Source organism: Saccopteryx leptura, chromosome 1 (assembly GCF_036850995.1).
Source record: "Saccopteryx leptura isolate mSacLep1 chromosome 1, mSacLep1_pri_phased_curated, whole genome shotgun sequence".
Taxonomy (NCBI): Eukaryota; Metazoa; Chordata; class Mammalia; order Chiroptera; family Emballonuridae; genus Saccopteryx; species Saccopteryx leptura.
The window spans coordinates 274,822,603-274,843,489 of NC_089503.1; the positions used below are offsets into that span (position 1 = coordinate 274,822,603).

The 20,887-nt window shown below is 35.9% G+C and overlaps 1 protein-coding gene across 1 annotated transcript in view; it reads left to right on the top strand.

The window, feature by feature from the left end:
• Positions 1-9,182: 9,182 nt before the first annotated feature.
• LMNTD1 (lamin tail domain containing 1) overlaps positions 9,183-20,887 on the top strand; it is a 57,333-nt gene continuing 45,628 nt past the window's right edge. Inside the window, exons 1-3 of the mRNA XM_066360245.1 lie at positions 9,183-9,305; positions 16,373-16,488; positions 18,679-18,914. Coding sequence (XP_066216342.1) covers positions 9,183-9,305; positions 16,373-16,488; positions 18,679-18,914 — 475 coding nt within the window. The remainder of the gene's footprint in view (positions 9,306-16,372; positions 16,489-18,678; positions 18,915-20,887) is intronic.

Sequence of the window (20,887 nt, forward strand, 5' to 3'; positions counted from 1 at the left end):
CTATAAACAAAATCCAAAATAGAAGAGGAGAAATTACCACAGATATCATAGATATACAAACGATTATTGTAGAATACTATGAAAAACTATATGCCACCAAATTCAACAATCTAGAAGAAATGGATAAATTCCTAGAACAATACCATCTTCCTAGAATGAATCACAAAGAAGTGGAAAGCCTAAATAGACCCATAAGCAAAGAGGAAGTAGAAACAACTATCAAATACCTCCCCAACAATAAAAGTTTGAGGCCAGACAGCTATACTAGTGAATTCTACCAAACATTCAAAAAATATTTGCTTCCTATCCTTCTCAAAATCTTTCAAAAAATTGAAGAAGCAATACTCGCCAACACATTTTATGAGGCCAACATAACCTTCCTACCAAAACCTGGCAAGGACAACACACACACACACACACACACACACACACAAACACACACACACACACACACAACTATAAACCAATATCTTTAATGAATACAGATGCAAAAATCCTAAACAAAATAGTAGCAAATTGAATAAAACAACACATTAAAAAACCATACATCATGATCAAGTGGGATTCATCCCATATTAACAAAACAAAGAACAAAAATTATATGATTTGATCAATAGATGCAGAAAAGGCATTCGATAAAATACCACATCCTTTTATGTTTAAAACACTGAATAAAATGGGTATAGAAGGAAAATATATCAACATAATAAAAGCCATTTATCACAAACTATCAGCCAACATTATACTAAATAGTAAAAAATTGAACACTTTTCCTCTAGAATCAGGAACAAGACAAGGTTGCCAACTCTATCCACTCCTATTCAACATAGGGCTGGAAGTTCTAGCCAGAGCAATCAGACAAATGAAAGAAACAAAAGGCATTTCTATTGGGAAAGAAAAAATAAAGGTTTCACTTTTTGTATAAGACATGATTCTGTATATAGAAAACCTCAAAGACTCTACAGAAAGGCTATTAGAAACAATAAACCAATACAGTAAGGTCGCAGGATACAAAATTAATATACAGAAGTCTATTGCTTTCTTATATGCAAACAATTAAACTTCAGAAAATGAACTTTAAAAAATAATACCTTTTACAGTTGCAACAACAAAAATAAAATACCTAGGAATAAACATAACAAAGAATGTAAAGGACCTATATACTAAAAACTACAAAACATTATTAAAGGAAATTGAAAAAGACACAATGAAATAAAAAAATATTCCTTGTTCTGGAATAGGAAGAATAAGTATAGTTAAAATGGCCATATTACCAAAAGCAATATACAAATTTAATGCAATTCCCATTAAAATTCCAATGTCATTTTTTAAAGAAATGGAACAAAAATCCATCAGGTTTATATGAAACTATAAAAACCCCTGAATAACCAAAGTAATCCTAAAGAAACAAAACAAAGCTGAAGGCATTACAATACCTGACTTCAAATTATACTACAGAGCCACGATAACCAAAACAGCATGATATTGGCAGAAAAATAGGCACACAGACCAATGGAACAGAATCAAGAGCCCAGAAAGAAAACTACATATATATGGTCAAATCATTTTTGATAAAGGAGCCAAAAACACACAATGGAGAAAAGAACATCTCTTCAATAAATGGTGCTGGGAAAATTGGAAAGCCATGTGCAAAAGAATGAAACTTGTTTACAGTTTGTCTCCTTGCACAAAAATTAATTTAAAGTAGACTAAAGACCTAAATATAAGATCTGAAACAATAAATTACATAGAAGAAAACATAGGTACTAAGCTCATGGACCTTGGCCATAGAGAACATTTTATGAATTTGACCCCAAAGGCAAGGGAAGTAAAGGCAAAAATAAATGAATGAGACTACATCAAACTAAGAAGCTTCTGCACAGCAAAAGAAACTGACAACAAAACAAATAGCCAACTAAATGGGAGATGATATTTTCAAACAACAGTTCAGATAAAAGGTTAATATCCAATATATATAAAGAACCCACAAAACTCAGAAACAAACAAGCAAACAACCCAATAAAAAATGGGAAGAGGACATGAACAGACACTTCTCCCAAGAAGAAATACAAATGGCCAATAGATATATGAAAAGATGCTCATCTTCATTAGCTATTGGAGAAATGCAAATCAAAACTACAATGAGATACCACCTCACCCCTGTTAATAACAAGTATTGGAGAGGCTATGGAGAAAAAGGAACCTTCATTCATTGTTGGTGGGAATGTAAATTACTACAACCCTTACGGAAGAAAGTATGGTGGTTCTTCAAATTTAAGAATAGAACTACCATATGACCCAGCAATCCCTCTTGGGTATATACCCCCAAAACTCAAAAACAGTGGTACATAAAGACACATGCACCCCCATGTCCATTGCAGCATTGTTCACAGTGGCCAAGACATGGAAACAACTGAAATGCCCTACAATAGAAGATTGAATAAAGAAGATGTGGGCCCTGGCCAGTTGGCTCAGTGGTAGAGCATTGGCCTGCATGTGGAAGCCCTGGGTTCAATTCCTGGCCAGGGCACACAGAAGAAGCACCCATCTGCTTCTGCCCCTTTCCCCTCTCCTTTCTCTCTATCTCTCTCTTCCCTTCCAGCAGCCAAGGCTCCATTGGAGCAAAGTTGGCCCAGGTGGCTCCTCGAATGGCTCCATGACCTTCACCTCAGGCACTAGAATGGCTCGGGTTGCAATGCAGGAACATCCCAGATGGGCAGAGTATCGCCCCCAGTGGACTTTCTGGGTGGATCCCAGCCAGGTGCATGCAGGAATCTGTGTCTCTGCCTCCCCACTTCTCACTTCAGAAAAATTTAAAAAAAAAGATGTGGTGCATATATACAATGGAATACTACTCAGCCATAAGAAATGATGACATAGTATCGTTCATGACAACATGGATGGACCTTGATAACATTATACTGAGTGAAATAAATAAATCAAAAAAAGCTAAGAACTGTATGATTCCATACATTGGTAGGACACAAAATTAAGACTCATGGACATAGATAAGAGTGCAGTGGTTACAAGGAGGAGGGAAAGGGAAGAGAAAGAAGGTGGTTGGGGGAGGGACATAAAGAGAGACAAATATAAGGTGAGGGAGGATGATTTCACTTCTGGTGATGGGTATACAACATAATTAACTGTCCAAATGATGTGGAGATGTTTCCTCTAAATCTATGTACTTTAGTTGACCAATGTCACCCTGTTAAATTTGTCTAAATAAAAATTTTTAAAAAAGAAAATAAAAATAAGCTGAAAAGTAATTATCTAACTATCCATCTCAAGTATTTACAAAAAAAAAAGAACACAACAAATTGAACCCAAAGAAAGTAAAAATGGATGTGTAATAAAGAGAAAATATATAAGTATCATAATAATAAAGGTATCAAAAGCCATCATTGATTCTTTAAAAGATTGATAGAGTTAATGAAAAAAATCAGAGACTACCAGTATCAGTAATGAAAAGAGATAGAGGATACCATAGATTCCATCAACATTAAAAAGATATTAAGAAGATATTTTGAAAAATTTGGGGTGAAACACAACTTACCAAAAACCAACAAAGAAGAAATAGAAAATATGATCAGCCCTGTAACTACTAAAGAAATTGAATTAAAAAACTTCCCAGAAAGTAAAGTCCAGAACCAGGATGTTTCACCAATCAGTCAAAAATTCTTCCAGATATGGGAAAAAGATTAAACATTTATTTACTTGTTTTAGGAGACATACATAATCTTCATACCAAAAATTAACAAGAATATTACCAGAAAGGAAGATTAGAGATGATCCAGTCTTTTCAAATTGATCTGTAGATTCAGTGCAATTCCAATCAAAATCTAAGCTGATATTTCTTTTAAATGACTAGATGATTGTAAAATTCACATGGAAATCAAAGAACCTAAAACAGTCACGATAATATGTATTGAAAAATAGCACATTTGGGAGACCTGTACTATATACAATAGTTACACTAATTAAGACAGTGTTGTGGTAATGACACAAGAATAGAGAAGTAGACTAATAAAACAGAATAGAGACCCAAACATAATGGTCACATGATTTGCAACCAGGGCACCACTCTTTCAATGGGGAAAATGCAAGATCTACTGGATAACCATGTAGAAAAGAACTAAATTTTGAATCTTTCTGTATATCACACATAAAAATTAGTTTAAGGTGTTAAAATATATATAATATAAGTATTTGCCTTACCTTAGAAAGACAATATTTAGGTTTCCTGGAAAAATGTAATAGAAGACTGCTTTTTATATCTAAATCATAGACAAATATAAAATTATAGATAATATGTTTGTGTATCTTATTATACTACAAAGGGCATGATTACTGTTTAAATCTCACATGGAAAAATGTTAAACCCCTTACTAGCCCTTGTTTTCTAAGGGAGGTACATTGTAACTCATCTTGGGGCAGCCTTGTAGTCTCTGTTTTTTTCTATTTTCTGCCTTTCAACTAGGGTTATTCTTTGTTCCAAAGTTCATCAAAACATAAATACTACTTCTTTACTATTCAACCATTATCCTATTTTTGTTCAGTTTTAGTCAAGAGTAGTTCTTTTCTGTAACCCACTTATGCGCATTCAAAATGTGTGGTTTGTTTAGAGATGTTTGTATCAAAAAAATAAATATTTTGATCAAAAATGTTTTGACAAAAAATAAATAAGTTTGGAGAGGGTGTAAAGTACAAAAGATGCTAAAATATAAAGTGTAGGTAAAAATGAAAAGCAATTAATCTCTCATACCTTGGCATGATCAATGTTGGTGCAATTACTTTGGGAAACTCTCAAAACCTACCAAAGCTGACATATGCATATTCTATGCACATCACATATGTGTAGCAAAATGTACAAGAATGATCATTGAAATTTTTCTGTAATAATTTCAAAATATAAACTATTCAAATGTCTTTTATTGACAAAATTGATAATTAAAATATCATATAGTCATATACTTTATTTATTTATTGGAATATTATTCAACAATTACAAAAATAAATTATTGCAACAAACAAAACGTAAATGAATCTCAAAGACATAATTTTAAATAAAAGAAACCAGACATCAAAGTAAACATTTGGTATAATTCCAATTAAACTAAGTTCAAGGTTAGTCAAAACTAATCTATGATGATAGAAATTAGAGTACTTGGCATTAGGATCATCCATAAGTAATATTTCTGAGATGTTGCTCATGTTCTATATCTTGGTTGAGCAGGGATTACATAGCTGTGGTGATTTTAAAACATATTATTTGAATTCTAAACTTTCTTTATATATATACTTCAATAAAGTTGCAGGCCTCTCTAAAATACAGCAATTCCACTTGACCATTAATTTTGTTTGGGTTTTTTTTACATTTATTTTAGAGTGTGAGAAAAAGAAATATAAAATAAACTTAGATAAATCAAAATTCTTTGTTCTTCTAATTGGTTTAAGCACATTTTGAATATAAATAGTCTAGGGACTTGCAATGCTTAATTTGAGTGTCACCTTACTCCTCAGTCAAGGGTAAAACCTATTAACAGCAATCTCCTTTAATGGGCCCATAAAAAGATACTGATGATGAGAATTCTAGGGGTTCAGATCTGAGTAGTTTTAAGTTCTGCCATCAGCCAAGTGATATTGGATGAAGTCTAACATCAACACTAATAGAAAAGAAAAAGCAAATGCACATCACAAAGCATATTATTTATCTTAATTCAGTTTTCTCTGAGAGCTTCCGGGGGGGGGGGGGGGGAAATTGTTGCCATTACCCATTGATAATCATAGCTTGAATACCAGCAAGAAATGTAAAAATATTTGTTAGCTGTAGTACGAAATAAAAACAGTCCTCTGTAGTTGGGGCACACAGTTCCTTCATGGGGGCATGAGTGATTCTAGTGGTTTGCCTGCTTTCCTGTCATTACTGAGATGCTTTCTACCTGGGCAGTCCTGCTCTTTGGTGATATTTGTCATATTTTATTGCCTTGTATTGAATAATTTTCCCCCTTTTAATAAAAAATGTTTATTGGAAAAAATAATGAAGTGGGAAACATGGAGATTTGGATGACACCAAATGGCAAAATACTGATAATTGTTAAAGTTAGCTGACTAGTATAGAGTTATTCATTATTCTGCTGTTTATTTTTCATCTGTTTCAGAGTGTCTGTAATAAAATGTTTTAAAATTTGTTAACAATAATTAAAAAATTAATTTAAGGTGAATCATAAATGTAAATGATTTAAAACAGTAAAACTTCTAGGAGAAAAAATATTCTAAATTTTCATAACCCTGAGATAAATAATTAAACAAGACATAAAAATCATTATGCAAAAAATGATAAAGTGGACTTTATTAAAATTAAAAGGCTCTACTCATAAAATACAGACTCCAGAGCACAAAAAGACAAATCACAGAGACTATGTTTGTAATACATAAAGTCATCAAAGAACTGTGATCTGGAGTATATAAAAAACTCCTTATAAATAAATACACACACACACACACAAACACACACCACACATACCACACACACAAATAGAAGCAAGAAACCCCTGAAGTATCTAGTAATTAACTTAATTACTGACCCATTAAGATCAAATAAATGGCTACATAATGCATACTTAGAATATATTCTACTCCTTGGCCTGGGTTCAAGGCCCTCCACAGTCTGGTCCCCCATCTCTCTGGCGCTACGGTACACTGCATACCCAGCTCATCCTTCTGCTTTAGCCCTCAGTGTGTCTGCATCATGTCTACTCCTGCATTTTGGTGCTTAAGAGAAAAGTACTGTACATTCAACCCTGTCTAGCCACAACAGACAATTAATATGTATTTGATGAGTAAATGCATGTATAAAATAATAAGTTAATTAAATGTTTTCCTTCCTGTTCTCTGCGTTTTAAATGCCTATCTATCTTTTGTGGTGTACCCATATCTCGCCTCTTCTGTGGAAGTCTTTCCTAACCATAAAAGCAAGTCATTTTTCCCTCAGTTCTTCTAACTCTTAACAGAACTATTCCTTTGATTCTTATTACATTCTATTATGCATTATTTTTTTTGTATTCACCGACATTACTGTCTCATCAAAAGAATAAATTCCAGAAGAACAAGGAACATGCCTGATGTCTGTTTATATTATTACAAAGTATCTGTCTAATTGCCTTGTAAGTAGTGGTATTCAGTATTTTTCAGGGAAGCCTATTAATGCAACAAACAAATGCAGTCTCTAAAGTCAGACAGACCTGAACTCTGGCCCTGGTTCTACCTCTTCATCAACATGTGACTCCGGGCAACCACCTGACTACTCGAGGTGTCAATTTCCTCATCTGTAAAAGGCAGATAAACCTATATCCTTAAAAGGACTAAATGAGATAATATACACAGAGTACAATGGCACCTTGATATATGAGTTTAATTCATTCTGTAACCGAGCTCGTAAGTCAGTCAACTCATATATCAAACAAATTTCTCCCATTTAAAATAACTAAAATAGATTTAATCCATTCAAGCCCTGTGAAACATCCCCAAACCATCCTAAATTATGAAAAAAGACATTTTTAATTAAGAAACACACATGTATACTTTACCATTGCATAATAAAATATATGAAATAAAAGAAAAAAGTGTTATTTGGTACTCTATTCTTACCTTGGAGACAGACGAGTGTGGCTAATGGAGGTGAATGGTGGAGGAGGGGGGAGGGAGGAAGGGATGCAGGCACGGTAGACACGTAAACTAAAACTGCACTTTCTTAACACTAAATGTAAACTAAAACTGCATTTTCTTTACTTTAAACAAAACTAAAAATGCACTTTCTTTACTTAAAATGAAACCACAAAAACTTAATTGTAAAAAAATGCACTTTCTAAACTTTAAACTTAATCTAAGCTTAACATCACGTATTTTTCATTTAATCATCACCTGTTTTTGCCTTTTTGGCTGCACTTTCGGCACTTTCACTTGCAGGACTTTTAAATAAAAATCTATCCGAAGAGGTTTGCTTTTGCCTGCCTTTTAAAATGATACGGAAATGTGGCAAACAAGTGTCATTAAAAAGTGCTGAAGCACAACCAGTTGAAACTTTCTCTGGGTGTTTTTTTTTTTCAATGAAACTTGAAAGCTTCTCCCATATTGCCAGCATGTCTTTAATTTCACTTGTAGAAATCATTTCCTCCGACTCTACCTCCTCCTCACTACTAATCTCTTGCAGAAGCTCTATATGTTGCATCATCTGTAGCTCCTTCAACTCCTCAGTTGAGAGTTCCTCCTCATGTTTTCGATGAGCTCATTTACGTCACCCTCATCTACTTCCAGACCCATCAACTTTCCAAGGGACATATCTCTTCCAACGCTTCTACCTCGGTCTTGGTCTCTGGTTTGAATCCTTCAAAGTCCCTGTCTGCAAACAACATCAGGCCATAGCTTTTCCATGCCCAGTTCAAGGTTCTTCTTGTAACCTCTTGCCATGCCAAGTCAATAATGCATAAACATATCACTATGTTGTACTGATCTTTCCAAAACTCTTGAAGGGTTAGATTTGCATTCTCAGTCACCTGAAAGAAACGGCGGAACAAGTGCTTTGTGTAAAGCTTTTTAAAGTTGGAAATGGAGTGCTGGTCCATAGGTTGCAAGATTGAAGTTGTGTTGGGTGGGAGGTAGAGGACTTTCATGCATTTGAACTCATCGAGAATGTCATCTTCAAGACCAAGTGGGTGGGCTGGAGCATTATCAAGGATTAGTAATGCTTTCATTGGGAGTTTATTTTCTTGAAGATATTTCTTCACTACAGGACCAAAGACGAGATTTACCCATTCAATAAAAAACTGCTGCGTAACCCATGCCCTAGCATTGGCACACCACATAACCTGCAGTTTTTCTTTAAGGATCTTGTGAGTCTTAAAGGCTCAAGGATTTTCAGAATGATACACTAGTGGCTTTACTTTACAGTCACCACTAGCATTTGCACACAATGCAAGGGTGAGACAGTCCTTCATGGGTTTATGGCCTGGCAGCTTCTTCTCCTCTGTAGTGATGAAAGTCCTCCAGGGCATTTTTTTCCAAAACAATCCGGTTTCATCACAGTTGAACACTTGTTGGGGAATGTAGCCTTCCTTTGTGATAAGCACAGCAAAACGTGCGATGTACTCCTCAGCTGCCTTAATGTCACCACTCGCAGCTTCACCATGCCTCACCTCCGAGTGGATGCCAGATCTCTTCTTGAAATTTTCAAACCAGCCGTGACTTGCCTTAAGCGTATCTTCTGCTACCTCTTGAAGTTGATGGTTCTTCCTTCTTTTCAAGTCGCCGTAAATAATACGTGGCTTTTCGCATATTACAGACTCCGTCACTGTATCTCCTGCCAGCTCTTTCTCTTTCACCCACACCAGCAGAAGCTTCTCCATTTCTTCATGGATATTTGTCCTTAATTGGGACAGAATTGTAGTTCCTTTCACTGGATTTGCACTTTTGATGGCATCCTTTTGTTTAAGGATGGTACAAATTGTAGACGTATTGTGGTCGTATAGCCTTGCCAGTTCAATCACTCATACACCACGCTCATGTCTTTCTATTATTTCTTGCTTTACTTCTATTGACGTCATTCTCTTCTCATCACTGTCCTTTATACTCACTTTCTTCAGCCCCATGATAGCACACAAAAAAAATTAGTGAAGGCCCTGGCCAGTTGGCTCAGTGGTAGAGCGTCGGCCTGGCGTGCAGAAGTCCCGGGTTTGATTCCGAGCCAGGGCACACAGGAGAAGCGCCCATCTGCTTCTCCACCCCTCCCCCTTTCCTTCCTCTCTGTCTCTCTCTTCCCCTCCCGCAGTGAGGCTCCATTGGAGCAAAGATGGCCTGGGCGCTGGGGATGGCTCCTTGGCCTCTGCCCCAGGCACTAGAGTGGCTCTGGTCGCAACAGAGCAACGCCCCAGCGGGGCAGAGCATCGCCCCCTGGTGGGCAGAGCGTCGCCCCTGGTGGGCGTGCCGGGTGGATCCTGTTTGGGCGCATGCGGGAGTCTGTCTGACTGTCTCTCCCCATTTCCAGCTTCAGAAAAGTACAAAAAATAATGTTAGTAAAAAATGCAAAAATGATGCAAGAACAAGTACAGCACATGAGATTCGACTTAATTCTGTGGGTAACACGTGAGAAAGAATGAGATGCTGGTGTTGTGCTGCTGATACTGGACCTGTGCGCCAATGTGCCAACTAGTAACAGCTTTCTGAATCACAACTCACATCTCGAAATTTCACTCGGATCTCGAACAAAAATACGAACCAAGTCACAGCTTGTATCTTAAAAAAAAAAAAAATTGTATGTTGGTCTGCTTGTATCTCAAGGTACCACTGTACTTAACTCAAGTAGGAAATGTGGTAAGTGACAGCTAATAGTAGCAGCAGTAGTAGCACTCACTGTTGATTATGGCTGACTCTGAATTGTAAAAGCATTGACCCAGATACCTAAGAGAGGAACAAGCACAAATACGTAACAGCAACAACTAAATCAAGAATAATACAACGGCCAGGGAAAATTTCAAGCACATAAAAATGCCCAGTTTGTAGACTAGTCTACATGCAATCCAAGGTCTCTCAGAGAGTTCTGTTTCCCAACACTGCATGCATTTTCTCATTCCATCTCATATGTCTGGTTTCTCACCTTTTCTTAATAGAGAGGGTTTCAAACAAATGACACAGAGTTACTTTAAACACAGTATTATTCACCCCAGTCGTTTCTTTTCCGTTCCTAGTTAAAGGTTAGAGGTATTCTTCTCTTGCAAAAGACATAACTTGAAACTTGGGGTCCTTAATTGCTTTTAGAAGCCTTCCAATTTCTTCTGTTCTCCCATTAGCACATGAGGAGAAAAGCTGCTAACCAACTTAAATTAAATTTACCAACTTAAATTTGCATATACTTCAAAATCAGGAGATTAATGAAAACAGTTTCATTTATGTCCATAGTATAAAATTTCTCACAAATTACAAGTCCACCCTAGTGAGCTGTACTCCTCATTGTCTCCTATTGCCATCAATAATGAAGAATAGTAACAGTAGCTACCAGTGATCAAATATGTTATGTGTGTAGTAAGCAGAGAGAAAGAGAAGCCTGGGTTAGGCCCCTCCTTACCTGTTGCACTTCTACATTGAGCTTGGCTGGGCTCTAGGCAGTCTATTTGTGCCTGAAGACATGGGTAAGGCTTATGTGCAGGCTTCTAATAACTCTTTTTCATACTCCTTTCATCCAGTGCTTCTCACACAGTGTGCCTACCGGGCTCTAGTATTTCATAAGCTTTCGAGAGGGAGCGTTCAACTGTAATATTGAATAATGATTGCCTTTACCCTGTTTGCAGGGGGAAAAAGTTACTGGATGCTATTTTCTCAATTCAAATTCTTCTCCAGTAATTTTTTTACAAGTCTTTAGCTCCAGATACCACTTTTCTGCTAAAGGCTGCCAGTAGATGACAGAAAAAAAAAGGTTTCCAGTGGATAACAGAAAAAATTAAAATTGCAAATTCGTATCAATAAAAAAACTGAAAACCAATCATTTGTTCTTGGCTCAACAGTTTGTTGGGTGTTTTATTTTGTTTTAAGATGTGTGAGCTGTTAGTTGTGAATTTATATGGTGTATAAATAATAGAAGGTGGATTTCTCTTGACTAATATAAATATATAAAAATAGTAAACAGATGAAATAAAAATATATTGATTTGTATTCTAGAAGATATTCTGCAAGGATATGGTATTCTGCAAATAAGATCATGTGTTCTGGACCTCTGCATACCGAACAAGTCTGAGATGTCCTGTGTTAGAATAATGAATATTAAATCCCTCTAAAGAACATGGATTAAAACATTGATAGTTAAAGGCTAGGCCTAAAATGCATGTACCCCACATGTAAAGTAGCTCTCTATGCAGTTATTTATGAACCATTGCTAAAATTGTTATGAACATCTGAGGATTCAAACCACTGACACTTGGTATCACATATGGAGATCTAAAATGTTAGCATTATATTGTAACAGAATTTTTGATTGGGAAGTCTGCTGAATGTATTTGAACAAACTATCTGAAACTTGAACCTCCCAATAAAAGGTCCAATATTCTCTCTGTGAACATGTTCAGTAGGACCTTACCATGACCCTGACTTCAATGTAAAATAATAACATCTATGTTCGAGGCTGTGTTAGTTACTTGTGGATCTGTGTGAAGAAAATTAATAAACCTAGTACATTTTTAGACGGACAAGATACTTTACAACAGGAATTTATAATATATTTATGTGGGTACAAATGTGAAACTATATTCTAATATATACAAAGTCTTTGAATCTTAGATAGTGAAACATGTCATATTTTAAATTGTAATTCTCAACGGCATATTACTCAATTTCTCAATTTGGAAACTCCCACCATGGCCTGAGAAGAAGGGAAAATTCTCTTTATATATACAGCGTTCATTCACACAAGACATTTTATTTATATTACTGATTTAATAAAATCCCCGAGTGAGCAAATGTTCTCCATATGTGGAGACAGAGGACTAGAATGCATAAAGCCAGTTCTTTGTGTTTTTCAGTTTTTAAAATATTTTGTACATATAATGTTTTGCCTGTTTTATTTTATTGCTGAATATAATATTTTGCCACTTTAAACTTTTCTTAATCAAGGTAAAAGATTATAATACAAAACTTAGTTTTCAGAATCCTATTTTAACCTCTATCCACTTTAATGGGTCTTCGATTTCTCCAGCAACATTCTGGTGTGTATAGTGAAAGGTCATCATACCAAAGGTATATGAGACCAAGTCCTGGCTGTGCCACTTATTAACTCTATAACTGTGGAAGAGGTATTTTTCTCTGAATTTTCATTTCCTCATTTGGGAAAATGAGGAAATTCCCATATTCCAGAGATGTGTTGAAAAGACCTTTATAGAGACTATCCCACCCTATATAAGTAGTATTTCTGCTTATCCCTTTTAGTTGCTTGATCCAGTCTTTCCTGAGCAAGAGCCAGCCATGATGATGATGCTCTCAATATTGGAAATTTCTACATCCCAAACTGATTCTCCTTTTCTTAGTCTTTTTACTATGGAGAATTTCAAATGTTTACAGAAAAAATAGAACGTATAATGAACTTCCATGTACATATTACCCAGCTTCAAAAGTCATAGGTTACAGCCACCATTTTCATCTACATTGACTGCCCACCCTCTGTGTTATTCTGAAACAGATCCAGATGCCATTTCATCTATATGTGTTTCAATATGTAGCTCTAACCTACAAAGATTCTCTTTAAAAAAATAGGTGGTGCTATAATATACCTAAAATATTTAACAGTCATTACTTAATATATATTATCAAATACCAAGTATGCTTAAGTTTCTAATGTTTTTTACAATTTATGTGAATTAGAATATAAATTATATCCACAAATTACAAAGTTTGTCTTATATCTCTTCCTTCATTAGTTAACATGCTCTTCTGTTTTCTGCATTTTATGTAAATTAGAATATTCATCAGATTCAGGTTGATTTTGCTTTTGTTGCTACTAGTATTATGTACGTTAGATAAGTTACATCAACCACATAAATACACCAAGTAGTTTACTATTGGTGATGTATTTTTTTCAAACTGATAAAAAAACTCTTGGAAAAGGTCTGAACAAACCAATATAAAATTTCCATTCAGTGTAAACAGTAAATGGTTACTTCCTGGAAAATTAATATATAAAAAGCATGTAAAAATATTTTGTATTTATTTTATAAGTAATAGGGAGTTCAGCTTTAGGCTCAGAAAATTATAAACTATTCTTCATCTGTATGAATCTCTAGCAAATCATGTGATAGATGGGAAAATCCTTTCCAACTAAGATTAACTGCCACAGTACAGGAATCTAGCACTCTGGCTCCTGTCCACTGAATGCTAGTAGCACCCCACCAAATCTTTGTGACTATTACTGTTTCCTCATACTGACAAAATGCCCCCTATGGTTCACATCATCCCCTGTTAAAACCTTGGGCTTAACCCAAGTAATAGGAAAAGAGGAAATTAGTTTTAGTTGCATCTGTGCTATAATTTTGCAGAAGGAAATAAGGAAAATATCCTGTATGGGGAAGGACTACTGAAACATTCACACATTTAAAGCTTTGCAAAGTGTTTTTCTCAGTTGACAGAATTTTGTTTCTTCAAACTATGTTGGGAAATGTGAATAGGCTCTCTAATAAAACACATCTGGTCATAATGACTTCATGCCAATATATGTAGTTCAAGTACAAAAATTTTAACAGCTAGGAAACTACCCAGATAGGAAGAGTTAAAGGAACTGGGATAGTGACAAGAAATAAAAAATTCTTTTTTTTTTTTTTTTTTACAGAGACAGAGAGAGGGATAGACAGGGATAGAGAGATGAGAAGCATCAATCATTAGTTTTTTGTTGCGCATTGCGACATCTTAATTGTTCATTGATTGCTTTCTCATATGTGCCTTGACCCTGGGCCTTCAGCAAACCCAGTAACCCTGAGCTAGCGACCTCGGGTTCAAACTAGTGAGCTTTTGCTCAAAGCAGATGAGCCCTCGCTTAAGCTGGTGACCTCAGGGTCTCGAACCTAGGTCCTTCTGCATCCCAGTCTGACGCTCTATCCACTGAGCCACTGCCTGGTCAGGCAATAAATCCATTTTTAATTATTTTCTAAAAACACCTATGAATTTATACATCTCTGTTTTATTTTATTTTTGTTTTGCTTTTCATTCTTTTTTAAATTATAGTTTACTATAAATTTATTTGTGCTATGTTTACCTACTTGGCTCATAACGCTGATAAGAAAGTACACTTCATCTCTGAGGAGAAAATATAGACAAATGGTTAACCTCATCTAGCTTATTTGCTTTATTATGTGATACATTTCCTGTCTTTAGACTTATTAAAATAGTTAATTTCTTCATTGTCCTTGGTATTTAAATACTGTCTATAATTCTAAGATGAAAGTCATTTTCTAACTAAATTGGAAGATGTTTTATTCTTATTCCCTGCAGCAGGAACTGTTTATTCATAATATGTTGCTTGTCCCTGGTACATAGTAGATGCAATTAACTCATCCAGTAATCATTATCATTAATATATTGTATCATTGTGTACAATGATGTATTTTTATATATGTTCGTTTTGGGGTTTTTTCGTATTTTTCTGAAGCTGGAAACGGGGAGAGACAGTCAGACAGACTCCCGCATGCGCCTGACCAGGATCCACCCGGCACACCCACCAGGGGCGACGCTCTGCCCCTCCGGGGCATCGCTCTGCCGTGACCAGAGCCACTCTAGCGCCTGGGGCAGAGGCCAAGGAGCCATCCCCAGCGCCCGGGCCATCTTTGCTCCAATGGAACCTCGGCTGCGGGAGGGGAAGAGAGAGACAGAGAGGAAGGGGGGGTGGAGAAGCAAATGGGCGCTTCTCCTATGTGCCCTGGCCAGGAATCGAACCTGGGTCCCCGCACTCCAGGCCGACGCTCTACTGCTGAGCCAACCGGCCAGGGCCTATATATGTTCATTTTATTTTCATGCCCTCATTAACATGAAACATTATGTGTGGATCTTTTACTCACTGTAGAATCTGAATTCAGTGATTTCTTCTCAATCATACTGCTGGCATAGCTAGGGGAAGAATTTAAGTCTCCTGGCTTTAATTTTCTTTTCTACCAGTAGCTTTATTTTTGCCTTGAAAGTGTATGCTTTCTGTTCCTGCTGCCTGGCTCTTTCTATGTGTTCAGAAACTATTTGTCGAAACAAAATTTTAAAAAAGTACAAAAATTGTTTAGAAACAACATTTAAAAACAATAATTAACTCCCCAATACTTATTACATACTAACCTTGACCCTCAGAAATCCAAATTAGGATATTAAACATTTTAGTGACATAGTTTGTCTGGTGGGAGATCTGGCTCTCCTAAAAGCAAGTTACCTTATTTCATGTCTGCAAACTACAGAACAGGTGCAGCAGCCACATGTAACTGTTCAGAGATTGGAACTTTGTAACTATGGAGATGTTACCTCAGTGTTCTAACAGGCAGCATCGGCCAGATGAAAACAGTCATCAGGATAGCTAGACTGGATTCCACCTGCCTCTTGAGCTGTTTCCTACGAACGCTTCACACCTTCACCTTGGTCTCTCTGATAGCCTTAGCCAATATCAGTATTGGCTAAGTCAGGACTTACACTTTCCCATTAGAATCCTGGTCCTGGCACCAGCTTGGCAAAGAAATCATTAAATTTAGTAGGTGCTTTAAGGTAGTTAGATTAACAGGTGAGGTCAATTGAAAAAGAAAATCTGACTTGAGTCTCAGCTATATTGATTCCAGTTATATTCATTGCCTAATGTTATGATCTGTTTTCCCAGGAGAGAAAGACTTTTCTTCTAGTCAAGATGGAAGACATACGGGCCACTGGAGTAACATCAGCAATCCTGAAGAATCAAGTCCCTGAATACGAAGATAAACTAGAGGAACAAACCCAGTAAGAATAGCACAAATGAGTGGAGAGAAGGGATTGAGTTTTAGGGTTAATGATAGAGTACCTGACCTCTTGTCTCAAAACATCTAATGAAGTAATTAGAACTAAAATTGATTCCACACATTTTCTGAAATCAACTGTATCATGCAACTATTTTCCCAACCACTGTTTTAGAAAGGTTCAGTCCTTGAGTAATATAAAAATACACCCAGACAGATTTCCATCATATCAGACCTGGCTGAGGGTCCAAAACTCATACCTAACATGTTAAGGCAATTGACAGAAAATTTCCTTAAAACTGCTTTGCTGACCTGGGGAAAGAATTGCTAAAGAATTTTAGTTTAAGAAATGCCTGTGAGGATGTTAAATAAAAACTGCAACTCCCTACTTTCACTACTAATATACATTGTTCTATCAACTAAAGCATTAGCATTGGTTTTTCCATCTTTTCTTTAAAAAATGATCTATTGTATTGAATAGACACAATTTAAAACTAATGTTGCTTTGGATATAGATGTCTTATGTTTATTATTCAGTTCAAGTCCATTTTTAAAATATTTTATTGATCAAAATAAATATTTTAAATTATTTCTCAGGTCAACTGAGAAATTATTGTTGTTAGTATTACCAGTACAACATCTCCCAAAATAACATTAAAATCTGGAATTGAACTTTTATAGCTGCCTCTGGTTTAGTGTTAATCAATTACAGAGGGAGCAAAATATCAAGAAAGGGCTTGGAAAATTCCATATCCAAAGCACTAGGGAAAGCTAAGCACTAGGCCAAACCTCTCATCTTCCCAAAAAAGTCTAGTGGGTCTGTGAGTGCAGGGTTTCCAAACAATGGCCTGCGTCATGCACATCTCTGCCTGAAATGTTTCAGCTCTTCCAAAGCTGTGTGTAGCCATTAGAAGTTTCTTATTCAAATACAAAAATAAGAACACCCTGTGGTCCTAGGCCAAATTTCTTTGGTTGCAACATTTGCCAAGGCTCATTGGAATCTTTTGCAGAATTAAATTTATTTGGGAATGCTATTCTTTTACTGACGAAAAGAAAAAATTCAGACCTTATAAAATGAACATGCTGAAAGATAGATCCAGTTTGTCTGTAATGAAACCCAGATGTAAGGGACTTTGAAAGAGTAAAGGACTTTTGCTGTCTATTATAGCCAGTGTCAGGGAGAAATCATGTCATATGAGCCTGTCTCAGGTTGGACAGAGATGACATATTTGTAATTTGACAATCGATCTCTATCGTCTCCATTCCACTCTATAGTCACACTTGAGTTTTTCAGAACAAAGATGAGTGCTTGGAGTACTTGTGATGTCAGGGGAATGGCAAATGCTCAGGCTTAATAAATACTGGGCCAGTAAAAATGCAATTTTCAAAGCCAATGCTATTGAATTATAAAAAATAAATTGCCTAAGATGTCTGTACCTTCTGAAAGGTACACTTAGGGAAGTCTGGTTTTGAGTAAAAAAAAAAATCTCCAGGTTAATATTTCTGATGAAAGAACTTACAAATTATATAATAAAAAGATGGTGACTACCTCTTGATAAACAGAGAAATTAAGATTGACACTGGCAAGATGGCAGATTAGTAAGTGCCAGGTCTTTGTTTCCTTATAGAAACAATTGGTGGAAATAAACAACAACAACATAAAAGTGGCTGAAATAAATTTATAGGAACTCTGGAAAACAAAGGGACCGAAACTGAGACAATGCATGAGGGTAAAACACTTAGTTTCTAAATTACTGTGGATATGTGACCCTCAGAAAGGGTGTGTTTAAGGTGCCTGACCATTTATCCAGTGTTTGAAAAATAAGGTTTTGAACACCTCAGAACTTTGTTTACAACTTGAGCATTAAACACACACACAAAAAAAATAGCCTGGGAAAAATGGTACAATTCTTGTTTGATTTTTATTTTCTTTCTACTTTTATACTTTTTCAAAACTACTTAGAGTAAGAATTTAATTTTAAATAGAAAATAAAAGCAGGTTTTAACTTGATACTAAAGTGTTCTTCTAGATTGTTGAAACTAGAAATATAGGATCTTCTTGTGCTTACATCAGATGCACAGTACCTTTGAAGAGCAGAACTCTGGGTAATAATGATGGTTCATGCTTTATGTGTTTCTAGTCTATTCATTTTGACTTTCTTACTTTGTTTATTATGCTAATTTTTGTACACAGAGGAGAAGATACACAAGCTGCTCTCTCAAGGACGCCACTGTCTTTCTTCCATTGTACCCCAAATACTTCAGATTCAGGTAGCACAGCACTGCCATCACCACCGTGCTCATCCGTTGACATACCTAGTAATTGCCGTCTGCCCAGCCCTCAGATTAGTAGAGTAACTAAATCAACAATCACACCAAAGTCTTCTAGATCAACTGGAGTGGACCATTTCCAATCAGAAAGCAGGTTAGGTAAGCAAAATATATACCGATTTTTTAGACTATTTTTAAAGTATATAGTTTGATAAATTCTCTGTGTCTTGAAGCCAGAATGATGTTTTATCAATTGTGTCTATTAATACTAATTTCTTGATGTCCTATGTGGAGTAACTTGACTATGCTCACTATTGATCTTAGCACTGGAGTCATATTCTGGTCACATAATTTATGTGGCCAGGTATATAATCCCCATGATTAGAATATCTTGAGTTATCATAATAGTTAATGGGTTCACTGCTTAATTCTTCTGGAATTGCTAGATAATTAAAAAATTCTAATGTAGAACATTAACTGTCCTTCCTTTTAATGCTCCCAGAAAAATTAAGCAATGTATTATGTACTGTATTGTGCCTTTAGGAGGTTTAGAGCTTTGGTAAGGGAAAGACAGATAAGAGAAAGAAAAAAAATAAAGTAGGCAAAATGGTAGCTAGAGAAAGGAGAAACCATAAAGAATTTGTAGGAGGGGAAGATAAAAACAGTACAATGGTAGGAAGAAATAAAATTTTAACAGTTGCCAACAATGCACTTAGCAATACTTATACTGCAGGGTATTTGTTCCCTGTCATATACAGGAAACTAAGGTTGTGTTATCATAATTTACTGAAAAGACCACTGGCCTTGGAACAGAGGACTGAAGTCATAATTATCTTTCTACTGTCTACAGTGTGAGACATTAAGTAAGGTATTTAGCATCTCTGAGTTCCATCTTCCACAACTGCAAAATGGGATTAAAATATCAACCTCACAGGGCTATCCTAAGGATTAAATAAGATATTTATGAAAATAACCTAGTTCATAGAAAGTACTAAATAAAACTTCATTGTGAATAGGACCATATCTCTAAGCACCTTCTCATAGAATGGACTAGATTAGGGTTTATATCACAATTACCAGTCAACCAACAGGTCCTAAAACTGGTAGCACAAACACATTCTACTATTTGATTCCTCCATTTTCCTCTGCCATTCTGTGGACATTGATAGTCTGTCTGCTTCTCTATTTGGTCTTGTTTCTGGTATTTATGTAGGATTTTGACCTATAGCCATGGTTGTCATATTTTCTATGTTTCATTGTTTGTATACCTAAGATATATTTTTAAAGATGCCTCCTAAGTTCACACTGACCTTTAACAATGACCAAATCCATATGGTTGTCCCAGTAGAGCCTGAGCTCTATGTTGATCAGGCGTCCCAGATTTGACTTCCCTGCACAGTGGGACACTCCTGCTTAACAGCAGGGCTGGTGGCCTCTTTGGAGATTACTCTTGAGGTGACTATGAGAATTCTACTTATCAGTGCCAAGACCACCTGCCACCGGAGGAAAGACATGACCACATACAAGTTAGTTGCAAGAATCACACAGGCAGTTTATTACTCACAAATCCTTTTGAGGTGCCTGGGTACAGCTTAAGGGGGCCCTGTCTATGTGTCCATATTGGTTGTCCTTGGTCAAAGCAGCAGTGTGGAGACAGTCCACGTTCAAAGTTGGAGTCTGGCTGACTACCTCAGCAGGGGGCCTTTTCTGGTTTCTGCTTTCTAACAGGTGTCAATCTACAGGATTATCACCTCAAACCATCTTTTTGGGAGTTTCTCAAAGAGAGCCCTTTTTATGTTAATTTACTGAAATGTTATATCAAGCCACTTTTAAGGTGTTCCTAGGGAAGCCTCTTGTTTATGTTAACCTACAGAGTTATGATATCAAGCCACTTCTTACCTATGTATAACTTCACACACACACTAACTGGGCCTTGCATGAAAGGCAGAGTCTGTTTATCATATCTGTACACAGTATATTAATTCCTATCCAGATGGCATAACTTTATTTAATTTTCTTAATTACTTTTAATATTATATCCTAATTATTTTTATATATCTTCCATATATTTTTTATATTTCTATATATTTAATTACTATAACCTTATATTAATACAACATGTTTAAATGTGA